The sequence below is a fragment of the Sylvia atricapilla genome, chromosome 7 (assembly GCF_009819655.1).
Source record: "Sylvia atricapilla isolate bSylAtr1 chromosome 7, bSylAtr1.pri, whole genome shotgun sequence".
Classification (NCBI taxonomy): domain Eukaryota; kingdom Metazoa; phylum Chordata; class Aves; order Passeriformes; family Sylviidae; genus Sylvia; species Sylvia atricapilla.
This window is the reverse complement of record NC_089146.1, coordinates 37193679-37220081: the sequence shown is the minus strand read 5'-3', so window position 1 is coordinate 37220081 and position 26403 is coordinate 37193679. Positions and strand designations below refer to the sequence as shown.

Here is a 26403-nt window from a genome sequence, read left to right as displayed (position 1 = left end):
ATTTCAAATATCACACACTGGGCTGCCGGTCACAAATCAGAGATTTCTGGGTATTTATAACGAATCAGAAATGTCTGATCAAATAAAAAAAATCCTGTTGGATGTAATATGTTTTAACAACCCCAAGAAAATAGTTTTTCCTGTCTTTAATCCCAACTTGAACATTAATTTCATGAAATCCAGGTGTTGAATAGAAACAGGTCCATTGCACTTACAATGTGACTAGAAATGCAACAGATGCATCATTTTTCTTTCTATCTTTCTCAATATTTATGGTCTTTTCATCACTTTTCCTATGGCAGCCTTTTCCAAGCCCACATTTCCTTGGTGAAAGGAGAAGAGAGTCCTTTATTTCAAATGTATAAAGTGGGGGTTGCCATCATAGCTGTACTTTTCCCAAGTATAAATAAATATCTGCCCCAAACCTGTAAATTCTGAGACACCAAAATCTTATTTTGGCCCACAAATCTCCGTGGAAGCTGTAGTTACACTGAATTGTTTTTAGATAAATGTGCTGCTACAAAACAGGGGTTTTTTTATTGGGAATTGTCACCTGGAACACAAATTTAAGAGGTCTTGGCAAAATATTCTGTATGAGTGCACTCAGGGGAGTGCAGGACAGGACATTCTCAGAGACTCCCCAAACTTTTGGGGCTGTGAGTCTCAAATATTCCTCCCAGAGAATCTATTTGGAAGTCACACAGCAGGACAAACTGGTTCCTTGGAGGAGTTTAATTTCAGGAACAAACCACCAAGGGATGCAGCAGGGATTATTTGACAGAACTCAGAGGGGCCTGAGCTGCACAGGGAGGAGGATCACTGTCTCCTGGGTTACCTGTTCAAAGTTGGAGGGCAGGTGAGGTCCCAGCCTCACCAGGAGATACCACCACACCTCCAGCTTGGTCAGTGCCAGAGCCTCTGTCCTCACGTGGATGGAGCTCAGGGGCTGCATCAGCAGCTTCAGCCTTTTGGCACTGCACAGGATGTCTGGGGATCAAACAAAAAGGGCATTTGAGACAACAGCAATTCTTAAATCCCAGCCCAGCAGAATTTGATTAGACCATTATGTTTTTCCCTAAGATATTTCAGCTTTGAAATCAACTATCAGTAATTTGCAAAACTCAATCACACCAACTTTTCAATTCTCTCACTGCTCTAATTATTACCTAGAATAATCAAGTATTTATTCTCAATACCAAGACTGAAATTAAGTTTTCTGAATTCCAACCCGAGGTTGGACCCAACTTGACCCATATTTTGGGATTCTGTGGTAAACAGGAGAAATTCCCTCTAGCTTGTTCTGTTAGATCCCATCTTCTCCAGGGAAGGGAAAATCAAACACTGAGTTTTCTCTTCAGAACACAGAGAAGCACAAAGTCAAAAATATTGTATTTTGACACAGGGTAGACTAAAAACTTGAAAACTTGTCCAAAATCCTTTTAAACAACTTTTTTTTTTTAATAGCTCTGGAATCCTCAAGTGTTGCTTTTCTTCAGTTAAACCACAGCATCCAAAATAAAATATAAAGGATGTTTTATTCTGTATTTCATTGCTGCTTGGATCAACTATAGCACTGTAAAACATAATTTCCTAATTTTATTCTATTTCTAGCACTCCCAGCAGAAAAATCAGGGCAGAACAAATGATTAAACCATTTCCTTGCCTCAAAAAGAAAACAAGAAAAAAACCAGCAAAGAAACCCCAAAAAGCTTCAATTTCCTCAAAAAGAAAACAAAACAAGAAGAAAAAAAAAACAACAAACCAAACCCAACAAACAAAAAACCTTCAATTTCCTCAAAAAGGAAACAAAAGAAAACAACCCAACAAAGAAATCTCAAAACTTCAATTTCCTCAAAAACAAAACAAAACAAGATAAAAAGATAAAAAACCAACAAAGAAACCCAAACCCTCCAATTTCTGCACACACACAATGAATTTTTATGCACCATTTGGATACACAAACAGTGCACGGACCACTAACAGATGAACTTTTTTTCCAGTTATCTATTAAAACAGGCAAAACAAATCAGGATTAAATACACGTATTTTTTTAAAAATCTACCTGGATTCAGAGCAAAATTATCAATGAGGCTTTTCCATGCAATGAAGGCAATTTTCTTCACCACTGGGGAGCCACTACGAAAGCCCAACTCCTCCAGCTGCAGCAGGGAGTTGATGAAGCTGCCACTGCGATGCAGGGTCTGAGCAGGAAAGAAAATTCACAATTCAGTGGATTTCTGCTGTTAAAAAACCTCCTTTTTCTCAGAGGTTTCTTGCCTCCCTGGCTCACCTTTCCAAGCAATCTGACAAACAGGGGCCACAGCTTCAACACGAAGGTCTCGTTCTTCGCGGAGAACAATTTCTGGAGTTCCGAAATTAATTTCTGCAGGGAGAAAGGAAGAGAATTTTCTACAAGGAATAGATGTTAAAAATTTAAAAAAAACGACACAGATTAATGTCTGGGGACACAACCAGCCTGTTTCTACTGCAGAAGGATTTCATTCTGTGCCACACAGAGTTTGTTACCACCTGATTCTCTTTGTTGTTGAAATTTATGTCATTCTGACAGCGGCAACCAACAAAGCAAAACCTGTTTCTTCAAATATTTGCATTTCCTCCCACTCTAAAGTCAAAACACAACCTGACCCAAAACATCATCTGGGGTTTGGTTGGGTTTTTCTGCAGAAAATAAGGTAAAATAAATAAATCAAATCCTGAAGTGAAGGGGAACATGAAAAGCTTCATCAAAACCACCAAAGGGCTGCTGCTGCTGCACAGGATGGGAAATCCTTTAGGACATGGAAACTGCTGAGTATCCTCTGCTTTCCTGCCTCCATCCCCACTCTCAGCCCTCCAAATTCTGTCTCTCATCCCCTTTGTTGCCTTTTTTTTTGGGTACTTTTTTTTTGGGGGGGGCATGTTTTTGCAGTGGTCCCGTACTTACGTTTCCATTTGTTTTTTAACACTAAAAACGGCATCAAGAAGTTGCTGTCGAAGCACAGGAAAACGAGTTCATGCCCCCCAAAACCTCCCAAATGCTCCTGTTGAGCAAAGGCCCAGCTTTGTCACTCACTGTGGTCATCAGGTGCTCGGTGACAGCTGCCACCTCCTGCTGCTTCTGCAGGAGCAGTGGCATCCCCATCTCCAGGGCAGTGGCACCTCTTAACTGCACTTTGTGAGCTGAGTGGACAACCAGAGGGATGATCAGCTTTGCCCACCTCACAGCCTCTTCTCCCATCTGGGCTGGGGTTTGCTCCATTAAGCTGGATCCAAAAAACAAAAAACCCCAAAAAAAGAAATTATAGATCTCCAGCAGATGCTCAGGCACTCAAATTATCTTTATATCATCAATAAATGCTCTGATTCGATTTGTGATTTAAAGGAAATCATTCCAAATGTTTGTATCAGTTGTAAGTTCAAGTGTTATTTCAGATAAACCTTTCCCAAAGCACAACAGCCTGCCTCGAGAGCTGTCCTTCCTGTTTTATATCACAATTATTTGGGCAAAGGAGCCGAGAGCCTGCCAGGAATCCACAATGCCCAAAGGAAGTTTGGCCATGAACCATCCCTGGGGGTTCCCAGGAAGCTCCCACACTGCTGGGAATAAATCCCAGCAGCTTCTGGAAAAAATCCCCAGCCAGGTTTGCACAGACTCCATGAACACTGACCTGCTCACAGCTCTGATTTTATCCTCCCATCCCCAAACTGTCTGAGCACACACACCATGACACAATTCCACACACTTCCACCATCCCACACCCCCCAGAAAAGGTGCAGAAATGGGAATATCTGGCATATATTCAAGGCAGCCTGGATCTAGAAATCCTGGGATTTTGTCAAGCTCCCCTTTTCCCCCAGGAAAGTCAAATCCCCATCTTATGGAGAATTTGCTGTACTAAGGAAAAATTCTGCCTTTCAAGTAATTTTATAAAAGCCAGAGGACAACAACTGTTGAAAAGAAATATTTAAAATGGATTTGCAGTTCAAACCAGATGCCAAAAGCTTAAGAGAAAACTTAAAAGAAGAGTAAAGGTACAAGCTCCATGTCTTTACTAATACAGAAATTAAATTAACACTAAGTAAAGATAAAGTTGGAATATTTGAGTGCTGCTGACCAGAACAATGCACTCACAATGATGGTCCTAAAAAGTCACCTTTTAGCAGTTAAACAGGAATTTCAACAGTGACAGGAAATACAGCATTAAAACGTGTTGCCAAGGGTAGATTTTTAAATAAAACCCCAAATAAAGGCAAAGAAATTCTCAAGCAGGCAGATTCTGGAAACAAAATGTAAGAACATGACTTGGGAAATAATTCCTAAAAAGCCATTAAAAATGAAAGCAATATTGTCTAATTTCTGCATCAGAATGATTAAATTCTAATGAAGGTAATATTTTGTAATGATAACACACACAACAAGTGGTGCAGAGTGCAGCTGCTCCCACCCACTGCCCAGCAGCTCCCCAGTTCAGCCCTGGGCACAATTCCATGGAATATCCCCTGGGCACTTGGGATCAGCTGTCCCAGGGTCCCCTCCCAGCTCCTGTGTCCCCACAGGTGGGGTGAGAAGCTGCCAAGTCCCTGACTTAGAGCAAACACTGCTCAGCAATAATTAAAACACCCCTGATGTTACCAACATCATTCCCAACCCAGAGCACTCAGCAGTCACCTCTAGGCAAGTCAACACTGGGGGAAAACAATCCTTAACACAATAAACAATTCAAGAAGAATTAAAGTTTTTGTCTTTAGTACTTCTAGTGGCACTAAGGTTTGGTATGAAGACTTTAAATAAAGGATGACAACTGAATATTGCAGAGCACTCACCGTATAATGACATTAAGTGCTTCATACTCAACCACAACAGACTGAACTTCTCCTTTAGTGAGGATTGTTTCCAGGGTAGAGAGAATATTGGACACCTGAGGAAACAAGAGAACAGCACAGTGAGCCTCTAGATACAAATAACTCCATGAGGAGCTGGAATTGTGACGTTTCACTTTCCAGGATTAAGCCAGATCTTGCTTTAAACTGGAATATTCATAACCTTTCTCCCCTGTGATATTTCATTGCTTTCTGACAGAGAAACTGCAGCTTGCCTCAAAAGGAAAGCCATTATTTCTGGCTCAGAATTGATTCTCAGAACTGAATTGATCAGTTCCAAAAATTGACACTTGGCTGTCAGATTTGCTGGGAAATAAACCTTTGGATTCAAAAGCCAGTGAGTGGAGAGTGACAAAGAATTTACCTCCTCTCCCTAGGAAAGGACAGCACCGACACGAAAAACGAAGAAACTCACTTTTTTTAACCATTCCTGAAAACTCCCTTTTTCTAAACCATTCCTCTGTGTGAGAAAGGAGGCCACCAAAAGAGCAGTGAAGGAACTCACCTCCTTTTGAACGATTTCTGGAGGAAAAGCCTGCTTGGAGATGACCCAAAGTGCCCGAGTGCGAGTGTTTTTGTCGGAGCATTTCACGGCGACGCCGTTCACCGCCGCCAGCAACTCCTGCATTTCAGGGGCTGGAAGGAGAACACACCAACCCTCAAAATAATCCTCTTCAAACACATTCCAGGTCATTCTGCTCACCTAAGCTGCAATTCCCAATGATTTATTGCCTTAAGCATCACTTTGGAGCAGCTTCTCCCCTACTAAAGTAGCCAAAAAAAGCTGAAAATGGATTAAATATACAAATACTAATAATCTGTATTACCTTTACAAGAATCTATCAAATTAGAAGACAGCTTTTTATTTTACACCTGGGCTACAGATTAAGCATTTAATTATTCAAAACTTCTTGGATTTTAAGTGGGTTTAGCAGCACTTTGGTCATAAATTGGTATAAATTTATTTTAGAGCCTGCAAGAGGCTTTTTGTTATTAAAGTGGTAAAATTGTAGCTCATCCCATAGAAATTAATAAGGTTAATAATCTAGAACTTAGATGCAGCTAAGAACACAGATGGAGAAATCACATGTGCCTTTAAAATTCAAGGGTAAGAAGTCTGATTTATTGCAAATTTGCACTTTGTGGGTGAATGACCTCAACAGTCAGAGAAATGGAAGGACACTTGCATTAAAAACACACCCAAAGGTGCAGGAGCTGTTTGTCCTCTCTCCCTGTTTAACTGCCCATTGTTTTCAGGGCTTGGTGATTTCTGGAGCCTGACATTCTCTAACAGAATTGTCATTTATCAACCACTTAGAAAAAAGGAGTTATGAGAGGAAAGGAAGATACCACACACACATAATTAGAAATGCCTCATTCTCACAGGGAATCAGGGGAAATTTGGAATAACAGGAGAGCAGAAGACACTGAAAAAACACAGGAGAAGAACCAAAAGAACCAATTTCAAACGGGAAAATCTGCCCTTTTGCCAAAAACCTGTGGTTTTACCTCGAGGCAAAGCCTCAAATTCTCAAAACCAAAACCTTTTGTGAAAGGGATTTAGCACTTTCTAGTGCTAAATGCAGGTCATAGGATTTTGGATTACTTTAGATTAATTTGAAATGTTTGGAGCTGGACAAGATGACCTTTAATGGTCTCTTCCAACTCAAACCACTCCATGATTTGATGGAACAAAGAAATCTCCAAGAAAAAGCTGGAAAATGTGGAAAAGCTCTACTGTGCACCCCCAAATCCTACAAACAGGTTCTTCACTCTTTTCCCACAAGAATATTTTTGTTTTGATCACCAATTCCACACAACTAATTACTGCACTAATTGCTACCAAAGCAGTTAATGAAATTAGAAGTTAGTAAAACAGAATTAGTGCAACAGCATAAAAAATGATCACCATACTGGGGTACAAGATGTAATTAATGAACTGATCACACTGCTCATATTACAGACAAAACCTGGTCAAAATGTCAATAAATGCTGAGAAAAAACATAAAGAAAGAGCTCTGATGGATATATTTATGCTCAGACTCTGTTTGCTTACCAGATAATTCAGCTGTGTTATTTGAATTAAAAGTGCAGAATCCCAAGGCCTGCAATGCTGCATTGCTGAGCTCCAAGTTTGGGCTGGAAATGTGTGCCTGGCAAAAATAAAACAAAAAACAAGCCAAACCCCACAAGAGTTTCAGGTTAGAAAAGTAACTGGGAAATACTGAGTTTATTGTCTGAATGCAAACACTGCTGAGAAGATTTCAAAAGCAAACACCTGGTGAGAAATGCAGCCACGTGCAGGAAACCCTCCCTGAATTCTGTAACACACCAAATCAGTAGAACAACTTGAAGGGCTAAAGGCATTTTTTGCTCTCTGTAATTAAAACATCTTTAAGGAAATAAATCCCAAACACCCCTAGTAAGTCTTTCACTTTGGCTGTGTATGTTATGCTCTCTCACTCGACTCTCCAATTGTTTTTAAGCTTTTAAGCCAGAAGGAAAAAAAAATGGCTAGGAACAACCTTGACACTAATTCTTTAAAAACCTTGATATTTACTGCACATTCTGAATTCTGAAGTGTTTCTAAGGCAGCCACAACACACAATCTCTTCTGGCTGGAAGACTGGATTTAACTGTGGGATGCTGCCTGAACACATCCAAGAGCCAGCATTTTGGGGGTTTTCTGAACTAATTCCTCATCAGAAGAAAGATCCATTTTGCCAAAATAAAAAGAAAAAAACCCCTTCCTGCTCTGTCACTACCCTGCGTTCCTATTAAAGTTTGGATTCCATGACCCCAGAGGTCTTTTCCAGCCTCAATGATTCTGGGACTCCAGAAATGAACTTAAATTTGACTCTTTCAATTCCCACTGACCTTGCCCACCCGAAATATATTTTTGTTCATTGAAGTGTAAGAGAAGTGAAGGGAAAAACCATACCTTGAAGACTTTGCAGAGCTGAGGGAAGTGTTTCCTGACATCTGCAGTGAACGCTTTGCCTCCTTCACCAGTCAAGCGACTGCAAGGAGCAGGAGGGAAAACAAATGATATTTACAAGTTAAACACATTGTAACTGACTGAGCTTGCCATTTCTGACACATAAAACACTGGAGGAGCTGAAGAACAAAAATGCCACCAACAAGGTCTGACCCAGCAGCAAAATCCTGGGTTACAGTACAAAGTGAGTAACGACTCATTTTTTTGCCTAAATATTTATAAAAATATTAAGGGCTTTCACGTTTTTGTCAGCTTCTATGAGAATATCAAAATCTAGCATGCAAACTTTAAATGACTCGCTGCAAAGGAGAAAAACAGAAAAAACACTTTCCTCCTAAGCAGAGGAAAGTTCAGAGCAGTTCCAAAATGTAGGAAAATCCTGGTTGGACAAGCAGCAAGGATAACTTTGCACATACGTGAGGAACATCCCTGCAGGAAAGCTGTAATTATCCCACAGACATTAATCATCAGTTTCTCACTGCAAAACCCAAACCTTGCTAAGTTCAGTCATCCAGGGACAACCTGAGAAACCTGTTGCTGCTTAATATTTACATTGGGACCTTTTTTTTTTTTTTCCTGTCATTTATTTCTAGAAACTTGTTAAATCTGGTTTCTGAGAAGTTACAGCTTTAAAGATCACTGCAGAACTGAAGGGAGACACCGAGAGGAAAAGATCGTGCCTTTGCACATAAAATCAGAAAGACGCAGGTAAAGGCACAACCTCATGGGCACGAAGCACCTTCCAGAAAGAAACGCAATTAAAACCAGGCACGATCGCTCCAAAACCCGAAAAAAAACAGCCGCAGTTAAAAACTTCACCCTTCCAATCATAAAGCTTCAACGCCTTGTCATTCGAAGAAAGTTATAATTTCCTAGCCTTCTTCAGCCACCTCTGATGAGCCCCCGAGGAATCCAAGAGGGCAGGGAGGCTCTGGGATGCTCAGACCCTGGGGAGAAGAGCTCCTTCCTCCCTCCTCTTCCTCTCCTCCCTGGTTTCCCTCCTCCTCCCTGCTCTCCCTGCCCTCAGCCCCGCATGTCTCCCGCGGCCTCCCCTGGGCCACGCCGCCCCCAGCCCTGCCTCCCAGGGCAGCAGCTCGGCGCTCCCGGAGCCGGCCCGGCCCGAGCCCTCAGGCTCCTCAGCGATCCTCCGCTTCCCTCCGGCAGCGTGCGCGTCCCCCCTCCGCTCACCTGATGATGGTGAGGTGCGCGTCCGTCAGCTCTCCCGGCGGAGCGGCGGGGTCCTGCAGGGTCTGGAGCAGCGGGCCGAGGCTGAAGGCGGCGGCGGGATCGGGAGCGCTGGGATCGGGATGGGGCCCGGCGGGCTCGGGGCCGGGAGCGCTCATGGCGGCGCCGCCGCCTCCCCCCGGAACGCGGCCGCCCCTCAACGCCGCGCGCCTCCCGCGCTAAGATGGCGGCGCGCGCGGGCCCGGCGGCGCGCGGGCTCCGGCCAATGGGAACGCGGCGTGGAGATTCCCGCGCCCCGCGGCGGCCCCGCCCCTCGCCGCTGATTGGTGGAGGCTCGACGGGAAGGGCGGGGCAGAGCAAGGGGCGGGGCCGCCTCGGCGCTGAGGGCGGTCAGTCGGCGCCGGAGGCGCAAATGCCGGAGTGCGGGAATAGCGGCGGAAAGGGGAGAATGATCCATGTCCGGCTCCTGGCCCCGGCCAGCAATCCACGCTGGGCATCCCTCAGAGCGGTGTCCGAACGCTCCTGGAGCTCTGGCAGCTTTGGGGCCGTGATCGTGCCGTGGCGAACCTGGTCCGTGCCAGACCACCCTCTGCTGGATGGAAGAACCTTTCCCTGATTTCCCACCTAAACACGCCCTGAAACAGCTCCGGCCGTTCCCTGGCTCCTGTCCCTGGTCACGGAGAGCAGAGATCCGAGCTGACGCTCGGGAGGAAGCTGTAGGTCAGCTCACTTGAGTCAACCCCCTAATTAATGACTGGAATTAACCTCCAGCTCCATGAGAACCTGCCGGCATAAACCGGGAATTTATCCCGGCGTGTGGGGTGTCCCAGCTGGCAGGGGAGAGATAGGAAATCCCAGCCCTGGCAGCGAATCCAAAGTGTTGGAAAACCGTGGGATGTCCGGTCTAGAGCCAGGCTGGAGCAGTCACAGGCGTTGTCACCTCCAGGGTTCCCTGTGCCTGCCCTGGGAAGGGTCTCTTCCCAAAAAAACATCCCATGGCGATTCCAGGGATTCCCTGACCTCATCCATATCAACCCAGGACCTGTCACTTCCCAGTTAAAGAAAGAACAACAACAAGAAAAATCCCCACCCCGAGGCCATGTATAAAATATTACCATCCTCCTCATGCTTTTCCTTATTCTCTTCCCTATGGGCAAGCGCTGATCTTGGGAATTGGGAATGGTGTTGTACAGCAGGCACCGTGAACACAAGGTGGCAGGATTAAAAAGCACATTTTATATGCTGGTAAATCCCATAAATGTGGTGATGCAGAACTTGTTTCGTGCAGCTCGATTGAAGTGTTGGGAATAAGCAGGAGGAGAGCTGCAGTGTTGTTCTCCAGTACGGACAGCAAACAGGATGATATTCCCAGTGAAATTATAATAAAAACTCAGAAATTAAATAGATTTAAACAATCGAGAGTTAGAAGAAATAAAGCAAAAATGGGGCTGACCAGCTTAAGATCTTCCATTCTTCTGCGAAACCATTTCTGGTGAATTCAGGTGATGAGGAGTACAAATGCTCCAAACAAAATCTAATTGACAGGAAAATTCTTTGCGGGCATCAGATTCCTGCAGATCTGGCCTGGAGAAAACACTCAGAAACAAACTCAGAACTCGTGTACTCCTTTAAATTAAAGAAACAAATGAACTCACTGCAAACTCGGTGTGGTTAGAACAGAGGTAGCTTTAATGCTGCTTCGGTGAAAAACATCTGGAGAAGGATTTTTAAATTCAGCAATTGAAACGAGGACAGTCTTTTAGACCCGTGTAAACAACGTCCAACACCTCGGGGGTGTCTTCTGACACAGTGAGAAGTGAGAAGTTCCTCCTGCTGCTTCATCTCACCCCTTTTATTCTCATTACGAAGCCATTCCTTTTAATTATTTGCTAAAGAGAAGTGAAAGGGCTTCCACATCTCTTCCCTGCATGAGGAAACCCTGACAGAACCCATCCTGCTGGAGCTTGTTAATTTCAATAAAATTAAATTTTAATAAAATTAAATCCAGAGGATCCTGTGCTCTTTGTTGCTTGTTTTCCAATCTTCACGTGGAGTGGCTGCTGGGCCACCCACAAGATGAATTTTTGTGTCTCAAAAACAAGTGTCCACTGAAGGCCCTCCGAGTTCAAGAAAATCAATTTTAAAACAGAATAATGCATACAGAACAGGGGGGGTGGAAAAAAGCAGCAGGCTAAAAAAAATAAATACGTACAAATCAAGAGAAATGAGGAGAGAAGAGGCTGTTAAGTTTAAAAATAATGAGAACAGTCACACAAAAAGTTTGTTCAAGTGGTGTGAGAAATGAGGAGAAGGAGCGGTTTATATAGAAAAATAATTTCTAAGTCTTTGGTAGCAAAGAGTTCTTCCGATTTTTACAGTACTTGTATTCTAAAAATAGTTTTCTATTACCCCCATATAAGTATATTTTATAATTTATTCCCTAGTGAAGTTTATTAACAAAACATAGGAAAAGCCGAAAAGAAAAACTTAAAAAGAGATCAAAAAAAAAATCTTAATCTGAAGACACAAATATCTGAATTGGGGTCGGTGTAAAAACACTTTTCTGGCTATTCTGCTCACATAATCCCAAATTTTCCAGACAAGAAGTTGGTTTTCCCTTGGGATGTGGTGTTCCTGGCAGGAGAGTCCAGGGTGGTGTATCTGAGCTGGAAACCTCCCGCGGTCACCGAGGCGTCGGTCAGGAACTTCAGTGTCATCACATTGCCTGGGCCATGGAAAAAAAATTAAAATTTATCAATTAAGGGCTTAGATGGCATCAAAACGTGGCATTTCAGGTATAGTTCAGGGGGTTTTAAGGAGTTTTTTAAGATTTATTTCCAGTTGTAATTTATTTTTTTTCAGATGTACTTTGGGTTTTAAAGTTTTTTTCAGATGTCTTTTTTGGGTTTTAAGGTGTTTTTTTTTTTTCAAAGATGTTTTTGCGGGGGTTAAGGTTTTTTTCAGATGTATTTTTGGGGATTTGAGTATTTTTTTCAGATCAATTTTTGGGGTTTTTCAGATATATTTTTGGGGTTTTAAACATTTTTTTCAGATGCTTTTTTTTTTTTTGAGTTTTAAGATTTTCTTTTCAGGTATATTTTTGGGGTTTTAAGTTTTTTGAGACATATTTTTGGAGGTTTTAACTTCTTTCACGTACTTTTTTTGTAGATTAAGGGTTTTTTCAGTTGTATTTTTTTGAGTTTTAAGGGGGTTTTTTTCAAATATGTTTTTTGGGGGGGTTAAGGTTTTTTTCAGATGTATTTTGGGGGTTTTAAGTATTTTTTCAGACAAATTTTGGGTGTTTTTAAAGTTTTTTTCAGATATATTTTTGGGGTTTAAACTTGTTTGTCAGATGCATTTTAAGATTTTTCTTTTCAGGTATATTTTTTGGGGGGTTTTAAGTTTTTTGAGATATATTTTTGGAGGTTTTAACTTCTTACACATACTTTTTTTTGTGGTTTAAGGTTTTTTTCCAATGTATTTTTTGAGTTTTTAAGAGGTTTTTTCAGATGTATTTTTTGAGTTTTAAGGGGCTTTTTTCAGACATATTTTTAGGGTTTTAAATTTTTATTCAGATGTATTTTTTGAGTTTTGAAGGTTTTTTCAGATGTATTTTTTGGGGGCTTTAAGTTCTTTTCAGATATATTACTTGGCTTTTAAGGGGTTTTTTTTCAGATATGTTTTTTGGGGGTTTTAAGATTTTTTTTCAGGGCACACTTCCCTCTAATTAAGCTGATTTACATTTATTTAGAAGTAATTAATTGGCTTTTTAATCTCCTGCGAAGAGTGCAAACAAATTACCTGTGCTAATGATGTCATCTGGCAACTCATCTCCACAAAACCTGGAAAAAAGTGAAATTATTAAAGGACATGGGAATTATGGCACAGCCCTAATGGGGCTCAAGGGGATAAATTAGTTTTAGGTGTTCACTTTTTGGAATTCTGTGTTAAAACAATTGCCTCAAGAAAGCTTTTTGTCATCATCCTGTGGTAAGACTGAGGGGAGGAACCAGTTTTAAATATCTGCAAGAAATAAATGATGCAAAACAAGGAAAAAAAAATAAACAATTTCACAAGGGCTTAAGGAAAAGAAGAATGAGCCAAGGCTAAGAGAGGAACAACACTGCAAAAAAAAAATCCATTTAAATTATCTGGAAAAGCAAAAATGGACTGAATTCCTGCTTTGCTGCATGTGATTTGTAGAGAGGGTGTGAAAAGTGGCAGGAATTGGGGTTTTTTTGTCACTTTTTTCTGCTTTATTTTTTGGTCTGGAAAATATTACCTTAATTTTCCTTCCAAATTACGGAATAATTCCATATTCCAATTAATTGCAATTATTACTTCCTACCAAAACCTGGCTGGTAAAGAGTAAGTTAAACTACAACAACAAAGAAAAGAAAGTGAGAATTAATAATAGGAGAGAGGAAGTATAACCCTTGTTTTGATATTGTTAGAAAATAGCAGACAGCAACTTAAATGTAATATCTTTTTGCTAACAGTTTAACACTTCTCTCTCCTTTCAATTAAAGGAAACACAAAATACAAATATTTGAGACTGCCAGAGGTTCTTCCTGGAGAACTGGGATGAGCAGAGAGAACTAAAAAAAAATCTTGCAGCTTCTTTTCATCTCATTTAACAAAGCAGAAGAAGGCAAAGCTCAGTTCCCTGAAACTCTGATCAGCTCTGTGTTAAATTATCAGAAATGATAAATCAGGGAATATTGCTGCAGGAATTTGGGGCAGCTCAGCACTGCAAATTGGATAAAGTTCTTCTGAGGGAGGGGAAAATCAAGGAAAATCAGGAGAGAAGAGCCTGTCCAATTCCAAAATAATTGGAACTGTCACGCAGGAAGCTTGTTCAAATGGTGCAAGAAATAAGGAGAAGTTTATATAGAAAAAATAAAATTTTTTGAAAAGTCTTTGGCAGCAACGAATCCTTCAGATTTTTACTGGGACCCTAAAAATTATTCTGTTCAGGTGAGTGTATCTTATAAATTATAAACAGCATTCTTCTGAGAGGGGCGCAAATTAAACAGGAATTTGCTTAACCACGAATTTGCATATTCAAATCAGCTTTACCTGCCCACAAAGCCGTTGATATCGTCGTAGCTGTCGTAGATTTCCAGGAAATCAGCCAGGCAGGCAGTGTCCTCCTCCACGTCAAACTCCAGGAACTGCAGGTGGATCCTCTGCCCGTACCTGACCCGGATGTGCCAGTAACAGATCTGATTGTTCTCGTACTCGTTTGGGTAGCCCGGAGACTTGAAAACGTGTTTGGAGTCCGTGAACACTCCCCCACACTCTTTTCCTGAGATGGAAATACAACCAGAGAGAGTTTTAAGTTTTAATTCTGGCTGTGGTTGGAGTCTTCAGGAGCTTTGACCTGGAGGTGACACAGGAATATCCAGAGTGACAAAGCTTCTGATGGGCTCACTTGGTGAATGGCAGCCATTCCCAGCTTTTGGAAGGAGATATTTTGGAAGTAAGAGGTGTGATCCAAACCTCACTGAAATCACAGGAAAAGCTTTTGCTGCCTTCAGTGGATCTGGGGTCAGAGCTGTGTTTTGTGTAAAAGGCATTTGGGATTTGTGGCTCTCTCAAGCTTGCCAGCTGTACCTGCAAGTCACACTGACACTCAGATTCATCCTCTCTTCTTCAAAAACCTCTTGCAAGTGTGTCTTCTACAAAAACCAGGTTGTGATCACACACCTGGTGTTGTATTCCTGCTGTTCCAGCTGTTCTATGTTCCCTTTGGAATAAAAACGCTCCTGGTTTGATCCAGTGACCTTTTGGACTTTGCCAGCTCCCTGACACTGGGGCTGACCAAACTGGGAATTCCTGCCAGGATTTAGGATTTAGCCCAATTTAGAGCTGTGTCAGGAGGGCACCCAGGGCACAGGAATTAGGAGCACTAAGATGGATTTACCCCCTGAGTTTGTAAATTCTCTGTGAGCCCAGAAATTCCCAGCTCAGCTCCACTGCAACACCTGCAGAGCTCCAGCTCAGGAGCTGCAACTCCAGAGAGATGTGGAGCTGTTGGAGAGGGTCCAGAGGAGCCACGGAGCTGCTCCAGGGCTGGAACCCCTCTGGGGACAGGCTGGGAGAGCTGGGAATGTTCCCTGGAGAAGGGAAGGCTCCAGGCAGAGCTGGGAATGTTCCCCTGGAGAAGGGAAGGCTCCAGGCAGAGCTGGGAATGTTCCCCTGGAGAAGGGAAGGCTCCAGGCAGAGCTGGGAATGTTCCCCTGGAGAAGGGAAGGCTCCAGGCAGAGCTCAGAGCCCCTGGCAGGGCCTGAAGGGGCTCCAGGAGAGCTGCAGAGGGACTGGGGACAAGGGCTGGAGGGACAGGACACAGGGAATGGATCCCACTGCCAGAGGGCAGGGCTGCCTGGGACATTGGGGATTGGGAATTCCTGCCTGGGCTGGAGTTCCCAGAGCAGCTGTGGCTGCCCCTGGATCCCTGGCAGTGTCCCAGGCCAGGTTGGACAGGGCTCAGAGCAGGATGGGATGGTGGAAATGTCCCTGCCCATGGCAGGGGTGGCACTGGATGGGCTTTAAGATCCTTTCCAACCCATCCCATTCCATGGTTCCATCATTCCATGATCTCTGCTAGGTGGGATGAACACTTCCAACACCCAAACAGTCCCATGAGCTCCTCTTGCCACCTTTGGCCTCCCGGGGCAGGGCACAGGCTCAGTTCTGTCAGAGTTTTGTCCTAGTCCCACCTGCAGACAGCCCTGCCAGGCTGCACAGGCCATGGACACCAATCCCTGCAGCGCTGGAGGCTCTGTCTGTGCAGTTTTGGCAGCTCTGGTTTCCTTTTTTTGCTGGTCCTCTGCCCAAACTGGCCAGCAGCTCCCCGGGGCCCAGAGGAGAGGCTGACAAAGGACACGGCCTCATGCAGAAATTCCAAAGGCAGGAATCTCTCTGCAGCTCTCTTTGTGCAGGGAACATCTGGGAACGGCCCCCACCCCACAGAGATATTTGAGCAGCATAAACAAGGCCCAGCCCTGGGAGCACAAACAAAATGTGCACAGCTGTGCAGACGTCATGGACAAGCCTGACTCCGGCTCTGCCAGGCTGGGCTGAGCACTGGGAGCAGCAGCAGAGCCAAGCTGGAGCTTTGCTTTCCTTCCTGCTGCCACGTCTTCCACGTCCCCTGAGCGTCCCCAGGTGAAGTGTCTTTGTCCCCGTGGTGCCAGTGGCCATGGGAGTGTTGCAGTCACCTGCAGGGCAGTGGGGACGGGGATGGGGAGATGTCTGTGCTGAGGTCCTTGGCAGTCATGGCTGGGTGATCATGTCACTCATGATCTGCTCTGGAGATCCACTTTTCCTCATTTAATTGCACTGCTGGGAGCTGCTGGGAGCTGCTGGGAGTTTCACTCGTAGGATCATAGGATTAAAGGATGGTTTGGATTGGAAGGGATGTTAAAACTCATCCCATGCCACCCCTGCCATGGGCTGGGACACCTTCCAGCATCCCAGGCTGCTCCAAGCCCCATTCAGCCTGGCCTTAGACATTTGAGGATCCAGGGGTGGCCACAGTTTCTCTGGGAATTCCATCCAGCCTCTCCCCACCCTCCCAGGGAACAATTCCTCCCTAGGACAGAACTCCTCAGAATGCCAGACAGAGCATTCATTTTCCGACCTGTTCCATCTCAGACACAAAAACAGAAGGGTTAACACCAAATTTAGCCTGTTGCAGGCAGAATACCTCTGATCATGGGCAGAAAGCCCTGAGATCATTCAGAGAAATTATGGGCTAAATGCAAAAGAGGACAAGAGAGGACAAAAGAGGACAGAAGAGGGGACAAGAGAGGACAAAAGAGAACAAGAGAGGACAAAAGAGGACAAAAAAGGGCGTAAGAGAACAAGAGCAGACAGAAGAGGATAAAAGAGGACAAAAGGGGACAAGAGAGGACAAGAGGGGGCAAAAAAGGACAAGAGAGGACAAGAGAGGACAAAAGAAGATAAAAGAGGACAAGAGGGGACAAAAGAAGACCAAAGAGGACAAGAGAGGACAAAAAAGGACAAGAGAGGACAAGAGAGAAGAGAGGACAAAAGAGGACAAGAGAGGACAAAAGATGACAAAAGAGGAAAAGAGAGGACAGAAGAGGATAAAAGAGGGCAAAAGGGGACAAGAGGGGACAAGAGGGGACAAGAGGGGACATTCCCCGTGGTCCTGGCTCCTCACCATGGGGGTTGTAGCAGTAGGCGTCCCACCTCTCGCTCCTGTTGAGGCGAATTCCATAGTCCACAATTCCCGTCTTGCCGAAGCCACAGTTGGCTCCAGCCTTCACTATGGGATAACCAACTCTGCCCTTGGCCATCCAGCCAGCAGCACACACGTGGAAACCTGCAGCAGAGGGGAAATGATCCATGCTGGGCTTGATTGGATCAGTCCTGGGCTGCTGTGGCTCAGCCAAGTCTCACTGGAGCTGATGGCTCCGTGACCTGGGTGTCATTGTCCTGATGGAAATTGAGCTACACGGGAGCGTTCAGAGGATAATTTTAAATACAAAGGCTAAAATTGAATCGTGCTCTCCACAATGTGATTGCTGGTTCTTCATCTGAAAGCCCAAATTGAATGCAGATGGACTGCACAGTCAGATTTAAGTGCTCTAGCAGCACTTGTAATCAAATTATCCATTGGATGAGTTTTCCGAGGGTGTTCTCTGTTTCCCTTTTGAAGTCACACAAATTTACTCAATCCTGTCTCAAGAGTTCTCAGCAGTAAGTTCTAAAAATACATAAAATACTGCAGGCAAATACTGCAGGCAGCTAAAATCCCCGAGTATTTGCTTAAAACACTTCCAATTTAAACTGAAATACCTGAAATGCCTCGAGGATCTCCTGCCAAGCAAAAAGATCCTGGTAATGCATTTTGTGGCTGAGAACTTAACACCAATAGCCAAAGAATGCAATGTTGTTCACCCTCTGGTGGAGACCCATCCAGGGTTTTCATGGACAGGAACTGGAACGTATTTGTGGCATCTTAGGGCTCAGAAGAAACAAAGGTAACCTTTTCACATGTGCTGCTGCTGCGAGCCAGCTTCTGACTCAACAGCAGAGTGAAAAAATGTCTGGAGTGGAGGATATTTTCCACTGTTTTCCCGGTGCTCTGAATGAATGAGGAAGCTATTAGGAATCAGCTGGAAATACAGGGCACCCCTCACTCAGCTCCACTTTTCACTGCAAGCACAGCACTCATTGCCTTGCAGAGTGAGTATCTGGATGCAAAAAAACCCCAGATGTTGAGTGGTTGGAGCGAGTCCAGAGGAGGTCAGGGAGATGCTCTCAGGGCTGGAGTCAGGCTGGGAGAGCTGGGAATGTTCCCTGGAGAAGGGAAGGCTCCAGGCAGAGCTGGGAATGTTCCCTGGAGAAGGGAAGGCTCCAGGCAGAGCTGGGAATGTTCCCCTGGAGAAGGGAAGGCTCCAGGCAGAGCTGGGAATGTTCCCCTGGAGAAGGGAAGGCTCCAGGCAGAGCTGGGAATGTTCCCCTGGAGAAGGGAAGGCTCCAGGCAGAGCTCAGAGCCCCTGGCAGGGCCTGAAGGGGCTCCAGGAGAGCTGCAGAGGGACTGGGGACAAGGGCTGGAGGGACAGGACACAGGGAATGGATCCCACTGCCAGAGGGCAGGGCTGCCTGGGGGATTGGGAATTGGTGGTGTCACATTGGAATTGGAATTCCCATTTCCCAATGCCTGGGAGGGTGGGAACACCCTGACACTCATCATTCTCAGTCCCCAAGTTGTCAACTTGGGCAAAACCCCGCGGAACTCCCAAACCCCTCTGCCCCAGAGCTGAGCACAAACAGAGACACAATCACAGCCAACACGCCACCAACCACCCTCCGGAGGAGCCCAGCAGGGAGGAGTGAAGTGCCCTGGCTGTTTCCAGACCTATTTTGCGAGCTGCCTCCAGCTGCTGGTAGGTGGCCAGGTGTCCTCCCTCGTACTCGCACACGGCCTTGGCCTCGGCGTAGGTCAGCCGGTACTTGCCGGAGCGCGCCTCGCGGTGATACACCCCTGCTGCTCGCTCTGCGGGGACACACGGGGACAAACAGGTCAGCTCTCACCTCCTCCAGCAGCTCCCCCAGCCCTGCACGTCAGCCTGATCCTCTTCCAGAGGAGGGAATGTTCAGATGTGTCCACGCGGGAAGTGTCGGGAAAGCGCCACTCTCCCGAAGTGAAAGTGTCACAACTCGTGATCCTTTGTCCATTTGGGGTGCAGCCCCTGCGGGTTTTGTCTGCCTGGGATGTACCTGAGGGCCCTTCAATAAATACTGTTGCTCTTTATTCCCTTCACTTTGTCTGGCCTCTGTTTGAGGTAGCCCGAAAAGGCATCAGTGTGACAATGAAAGGGATGTGTGTGACACCCACAGGGATGTGTGACACCCAAAGGATGTGTGATACCCAAAGGGATGAGTGTGACACCCAAAGGATGTGTGACACCCAAAGGGATAAGTGACACTCACAGGGACATGTGTGACACCCACAGGGATGTGTGACACCCACAGGGATGTTGACACCCACAGGGATGTGTGACACCCAAAGGGACATGTGTGACACCCAAAGTGATGTGTGACAACCAAAGGGATGAGTGTGACACCCAAAGTGATGTGTGACACCCACAGGGATGTGTGACACCCAAAGGAACATGTGTGATACCCAAAGTGATGAGTGTGACACCCACAGGGATGTGTGACACCCAAAGGGATAAGTGACACTCACAGGGACATGTGTGACACCCACAGGGACGTGTGACACCCAAAGGGATGAGTGTGATACCCAAAGGGATGTGTGACACCCACAGGGATGTGTGACACCCAAAGGGACATGTGTGACACCCAAAGTGATGTGTGACACCCACAGGGATGTGATACCCAAAGTGATGAGTGTGACACCCACAGGGATGTGTGACACCCAAATGGATGTGTGACACCCAAAGGGACATGTGTGACACCCAAAGGGATGTGTGACACCCACAGGGATGTGTGACACCCACAGGGATGAGTGTGACACCCAAAGGGATGAGTGACACCCAAAGGGGTGTGTAACACCCAAAGGCAGGATTTGAAGCAGGAGAAGTTTAGCCCAGATGGAGTCAGCGCTTGGAGAGTTTGTGAAGAACAGAAAATCCCCCGAAGCTGGGCAGGGTCCCTGGGATGACCCCAGGGCAGGAGTGAGGGGACGACGTGGAATCAGCATCCCCAGCTCTGGGTACCCGGCCTGACTCAGGGGAAGCTCCTCCTGGAGCCCTATCACAGCCTCCTTTTGGCTGGAACTCCAAGAGCCTTTGGAAGATGAATCAGAGCTTTGTTTTGAATCTCCAGAGAAGTGAAATCACAGCTACTTGGACAGAGGAGAGGCAGAAATTAAAGAGAGAAGGGGGGGGAAAAAATGTGAAATAAAAATATCTGAGCGTGTGTCACAAAGGGCAGGACCAGAACAATTGCTGGCTGACATTTCTGCTGCACAGAAAATAAAAGCACTGTCTTCATTATTTTATTATTTTTTTTTAATTTACCATGGCAAGTCCCAGATCAAACAGCTTTCCAAGGAAACCTAGAAACTGCCAGCGCTGCTGCAAGTTTTCTAATCTTTGCATGTTGCACTTGTCTGGTGCCATATGCATGGAAATCTGTCTCAGCAGCAAAATCTGCATTTCTAATCTGAAGGGGCTTTTTGTTTAGGTCTCAAACTTTATGCTTATGTTCAGCAGAATCTGAGAGGGATGGCTGTTTGCAGCTCTTGCCCAGCCAACGGGACTGGGGGAAGATGGAAAGCAGGGAGGGGTTTTACAGTAGTTAGTTGTAGCAGAAAAAAAAATAAAAATAAAGGATGTATTTTCTAGGGACACGCTTGGAACCGGTGCTTTTTTGGCTGGGTTAGGGGAGGTTTTTTATATTAAAAAAAAGCCACTGAATGGTGGTTAGGAATGGTGAGAGCCCTTAATAGACACAGGATGACGTTTGCCAGGGTGATGTTCGGACCTGCAGTGGCTGGCCTTGTGCCCAGAGAAATAAATTAGAATGCTGACAAAAGTCTCAGGAGAGGGAGAGCCTCTTTCTGCAGAATCCCTGGGAATATCACTGGCATGGGCACGGGATAAAAACTCTTCCACAGAAAAATCTCCCTGAAGGAGCAGTTCCATCAGCCACAACAACCCACAGCCGGGGGATCGTGCCGTGTTCTATTACAAAATCTCCATTTTAATTCAGAATTTAGCCATAGGAAGTATTACTTTTCAAGGCACTCCATAGCCTGTCATGGCTAAGGCTCAGGAGAAATCAAGAGAAATCAGCTCAGTGTGTGTGTGCAGAGTTGGGGATGTTGGGTTGGATTGGGAATGCAGGGCTGGTAAATCCCTGAATCCCTCAGGAACCAGCACAGTGCTCAGGGGACAGCCTGGAATTCACATTATTGATCCCTGCAGAGCCCAGAGAAAGGAGCTGGAAGGTGATTGGGAACCACTGATGGTATTCCTCGAGCTCTCAGAGCTGCCACTAAAAACTCACCATTTTTAGTTGGGTTTTTTTCACCTGGCAGTGTTGTTTTCAGATCTTACCCCTCTAAAGGTATCTCTCCTCTCTATGGACAGGCAGCAGATTGGGCAGAATATTGCTGGGATATTCAGCTCTTCCCACAATCTGCAAGGCTAAAACCAACAGCAGCACCACCCCGTGAGGAGAAACCAGCTTTCATCTCTTTTATTCCTCTGCCACATGGAGAAATAGCCTCTGGAAAAACAGACCACACACACGTCCTCCTCCCCCAGCTCTGAGAGCTGCTGCTGGCCCTGGGTGTCCCAATTAATGACACAGCATTCCCTGACAGAAAAAAAAATCCTAATTAACTGATGGGATCTTGCACTGACAATTTTCTTGCCTCCCCTGGCTCCTTAATTCCACGTGGGGATGTGAAGGAAGATAAACTCATGATCAAACACGGACCCAGGTCCTACATATTCCTGTCTCTGGATATACCTCCAAAGGCATCTTCACAGGCAAATGAACACCAATTGCTATTTCTGGAGGCGAGTTCATGGCCCTGCAGATAAACCTGCAGGAAATGTTGGGTTTTTCTGGCACGCACAAGTGGCACACGCCACAGGGCCATGGGTTCCACAGCTGCCAGGACACCTTTGTTCCAACTCCCACTTCCTAAAATGCCTCCTTGGAGCCCAGAGCCAGCGGGATCCTGCCAGGACAGTGACCCTCAGCTCCCCCAGAGCAGCAGGAGAGGGTGAAATGCAGCCAAGCTCTGCTGCACAAACACAAGCAGCGTGAAATCTGGCCAATAAAGCACCTGCAATATGCATGGGACCAATGAGAAATGCTAAACGAAGAGGAATATTTCACTTCTAAGCAGAGAGTGGCCACATGGAGCTTCTGGCACGGGCCTCTGCTACTCAGAGAAGTTCACCAAAACGGGGTCAGTGCAGCCCCTAAACCCCCTGACACACGGAGTGGGAATGGGAAAGGGACTGGAATTGTGAACAGAATGCAGCAGCTGGCCTGGAAAACCCCACAGCACTGAGGACTGGCACTGGGGTGAGCCTGGGGGCAAATCTGGGCAAGACACAGAGTCAACTCAAGTGCCAACCTCTCCTCCAGAGCTGACAATAAACCCCTGGTCACAACGTGCTGGTGGCAACAACCAGCAGCACTAAAATTCCAGTGGCACCAGGAATGTGTTCCCAAGGAGGTGACAGAGGCAGCTGCAGCAAGAGAGGAGCAAGAGAGGTTTTGTGACAAGGAGAAAGGTAAAAGCCAGGAGTGCTGAGTGACAGAATTCAAGATTTTATATATATATATATATATATATATACACATATGTTCTAAGGGTTTGTGGAGGGAAAAGGTAAAATGGAAATTTTCCTGCATTTTGGGTTTGGTTCTTTATCAGAAGAGGAGAGAAGCAAAGCTCTGATGTTACTGTGCATCCCCAGGTTTTATTCTACTGATGCTCCAGCACGGTGAGGCTGACGTTGGGGTGATTTTTTTTACTATTCAAGTTATTTTATTTTAGATGCAAAGAAGCATGAGCTGGATGGCTGAAATTTTCCCAATTTTATCTTCATTTATATACAGAGTCACTAAATTCCACTGGTAATTCAATTAACTGCACTCTGAGGTTCATTTCAATAATATTACTGCTCTACTTACACAGGACGGTGCATTTCTATTTTGGTTCGTTTATTTAGAGAAAACCATTGGGGTTTTTTTACCCCCTGGCTTATTTTTATTTACTCTCCTGGTAAACACTTAGAGGCGTAGCCAAACAGAATTTTATGGTGCATTCCAATTAGCACACACTTGCTCCATTCTAAAGCATTTAAAAGCTTTTCCTTCCAGCGGACTCCAATTCATGAAACTGCTGGAATGATCGCTGTTATCCCCAATTTTTGAACAGCAGAGGTGGAACGTGGAGCTGCCAGGCTGCTCTTTCTTGGAGCTCTCCCCACCTGAGCACCCTCAGGAATTGTGAGGCACAACGGGAAGGTTTTGGAGGGGAGGAAAGGAGAAGAAGTCATTAAAAACGTGCAGCCGAATGGAAAAGATCCTTTCTGTGCCTCGTTTGTGCCCCTGGTGGGCTTTGCAGGCTCCTCTGAGAGAGGGGCTGGAGCCACTCATGGGACACCTGAGCACAGGCACCTCCAGGGATTCCTGCAAATCCTCCGGGAAACGCACGATATTCTACAGGGGATGAAGGATTTGTGAGTGTCTGTCTGGAAAACAGAGCGCTCGGTGCGTGCCTTTATTTTATTTTGGCATCCTCTGTGAGGCTCCATCCTGAGTCAGTTCTCTGTTGCATTGGATAATTACAACGAGCTGTAAAAGAGCCCTCGGAGCTCTCGAAAGCCACTTGAGGTGCAAGAAAACCATTCCCACAGCATTTTTGCCTTGCCCTTTTGAAATCTCCCCTGCTCTGCTGAATGATGTGAACGAACCGATGGCCCGACTTTCCGCACGTTTCCAGAAAGCCGGGAAATATTATCACTATTATTTCCAGATCATTTAGTTTCCCATGCAGGACCCCAGGCACGGGAGGTATGTTCAGGCAGAAATAATTCATTCCTTTGGCAAAAGTTTCTTTTCCAGCCCGTTTTCCCGCAAAACAAAGCCGCTGTTATTTAATGAAGGCAGTTTTCACTTCGCCTCCTGCTGCAGGGAAATACCTTCGGATGAAATGTTCTGTGATCACCTTTCCCTGCAGTTCAGTGAAACCGTACGAACAGCCAGCTCGTAAAAAAAAAGGGACAGTCACTACTCAGGGGAAATATCTCAATAAATTTCAGCGCAGAATTTGGCTGATACCAGGGCACAGCTCGGTTTTGGCAGCGCTGGGCGCTCATCCTTTCCCTGCTGGACAAACAAACCATCGGTGGCGATAAGGAAAGTTATCTCTTACCTAACCAGATGGAGTTGTGCAGCACTCCATCCTTGAAGCCCCAGGCTCCAGCCTCGTCCCACAGCAGGGCAGAGAAGAAGAGCAGCGCGATCATCTCCTGGCTGGGATTGTTCCCGGCTCTCACACTCCGGGGCTGCCTCTTGCAGCTGCTCGATCCTCCCGCAACATCTGGGAGGCAGAGCTTAAATAGAGAGCTCGGCTCTGAGGTCAGCGGGGCTGCTCCAATTGTGCTGCTGAGCTCCTTCCCCGACTGCTGGGGTGTCTGCAGTGGTCCATGTGACTCACGGCTGGCTCTGCTCCTTCCCAGCCTGGCCAAGAATCCATCCTGTCCCTCAGAGCACACACAGACACTGCCCCAGCCGAGCTCTGCTCACTGCTCAGCACTCAGATTCCATAGAATAAAATCAAGAGTCGGCCTGTCTGCCCCAGGCAAGCTCTGCTCATTACTCAGCACCCAGATTCCATAGAATAAACCCAGTGCCCAGCTCTGCTCATTACTCAGCACCCAGATTCCATAGAATAAACCCAGTGCCCAGCTCTGCTCATTACTCAGCACTCAGATTCCACAGAATAAACCCAGTGCCCAGCCCTGCTCACTGCTCAGCACTCAGATTCCATAGAATAAACCCAGTGCCCAGCTCTGCTCACTGCTCAGCACTCAGATTCCATAGAATAAAATCAAGAGTCACCCTGTCTGCCCCAGGCAAGCTCTGCTCATTACTCAGCACCCAGATTCCATAGAATAAACCCAGTGCCCAGCTCTGCTCATTACTCAGCACCCAGATTCCATAGAATAAAATCAGTTCCCAGCTCTGCTCACTGCTCAGCACCCAGATTCCATAGAATAAAATCAGTTCCCAGCCTGTCTGCCCCAGGCAAGCTCTGCTCATTACTCAGCACCCAGATTCCATAGAATAAACCCAGTGCCCAGCTCTGCTCACTGCTCAGCACCCAGATCCCATACAATAAAACCAGTTCCCAGCTCTGCTCACTGCTCAGCACTCAGATTCCATAGAATAAAATCAAGAGTCGGCCTGTCTGCCCCAGGCAAGCTCTGCTCATTACTCAGCACTCAGATTCCATAGAATAAACCCAGTGCCCAGCTCTGCTCATTACTCAGCACCCAGATTCCATAGAATAAAATCAGTTCCCAGCTCTGCTCATTACTCAGCACCCAGATTCCATAGAATAAACCCAGTGCCCAGCTCTGCTCACTGCTCAGCACTCAGATTCCATAGAATAAACCCAGTGCCCAGCTCTGCTCATTACTCAGCACCCAGATTCCATAGAATAAACCCAGTGCCCAGCTCTGCTCACTCATCAGTACTCAGATCCCATACAATAAAACCAGTTCCCAGCCTGTCTGCTGAGAGTCTTTCCCCCCACACCATTTACAGCATCCAAGAGATCCCACATGCTCCCCCTCATCCTCCTTTAAACATTCTCTCCTTTTTATAGAGAATTTGAGTTTATTTTGGTGGTGGATTCATTTTCACAGCGGGTTTATTTTCACAACCATCTGATCAATGAAAAGAAGTCAGCAGAGAGCGTTTTGCACTGATTGTGTTTGGATTCGGTTTCCTTACGCGGGATCTGTAATTGCAAATCAAACTCCCTCATCAGCACCAAGCTGCGAGTGTCAAAAGCAGCTGCTCTTTGTTCTGCAAGTGGGAAAGCAAGCTCCAAACTTCCCCTCCAAACCACAGTTTCAGGTCTGATTCACAGCGTGACAGCTGTCTGCCTGCCTTCCCTTCTGGCTGCCAGGGAATCCTGCAGCTGCTCCTCGTGGGTGAGTGGGGCAGGAGAAAGGGGGAAAGATGAGGGGATGGAAAAATGGGCTTGGAAAACTCTGCCCTCCAGTTGTGATAACCGTGGTTGATTTCTGAGTCAGGGCAGGGATGTGCTCATGGGCATGCAGACAATCAAATGA

The 26403-nt window shown here is 45.8% G+C and overlaps 2 protein-coding genes across 2 annotated transcripts in view; both read right to left on the bottom strand.

The window, feature by feature from the left end:
* RIF1 (replication timing regulatory factor 1) overlaps nt 1–9222 on the bottom strand; it is a 29152-nt gene extending 19930 nt beyond the window's left edge. The window contains exons 1-9 of the mRNA XM_066323197.1: nt 9068–9222; nt 7823–7901; nt 6938–7034; nt 5387–5517; nt 4825–4919; nt 3074–3263; nt 2291–2383; nt 2063–2201; nt 836–987 (exon numbers count right to left, since the gene is read on the bottom strand). Of these exons, the coding sequence (XP_066179294.1) occupies nt 836–987; nt 2063–2201; nt 2291–2383; nt 3074–3263; nt 4825–4919; nt 5387–5517; nt 6938–7034; nt 7823–7901; nt 9068–9222 (1131 nt within the window). The remainder of the gene's footprint in view (nt 1–835; nt 988–2062; nt 2202–2290; nt 2384–3073; nt 3264–4824; nt 4920–5386; nt 5518–6937; nt 7035–7822; nt 7902–9067) is intronic.
* A 1725-nt stretch (nt 9223–10947) lies between these two features.
* TNFAIP6 (TNF alpha induced protein 6) lies at nt 10948–24570 on the bottom strand. Its single transcript, XM_066323341.1, has 6 exons — nt 24474–24570; nt 18960–19097; nt 17256–17417; nt 14144–14372; nt 12866–12906; nt 10948–11789 (listed from the first exon to the last, which is right to left on the bottom strand). Exons 1-6 carry the CDS (start codon nt 24565–24567, stop codon nt 11641–11643), a joined length of 813 nt encoding a protein of 270 aa, XP_066179438.1. The 5' UTR covers nt 24568–24570; the 3' UTR covers nt 10948–11640.
* Nucleotides 24571–26403: the final 1833 nt, after the last annotated feature.

Bases quoted from the DNA above. Each gene is read 5' to 3' on its own strand.
- TNFAIP6 (XM_066323341.1), bottom strand. From the start codon at position 24,567: ATGATCGCGCTGCTCTTCTTCTCTGCCCTGCTGTGGGACGAGGCTGGA. The intron at 17,418-18,959 runs GTCTGGAAACAG...CCTCTGCTGCAG, and splicing joins GGAGGCAGCTCGCAAAATAG to GTTTCCACGTGTGTGCTGCT. The intron at 12,907-14,143 runs GTAAAGCTGATT...ACTTTTTTCCAG, and splicing joins ATCAACGGCTTTGTGGGCAG to GTTTTGTGGAGATGAGTTGC.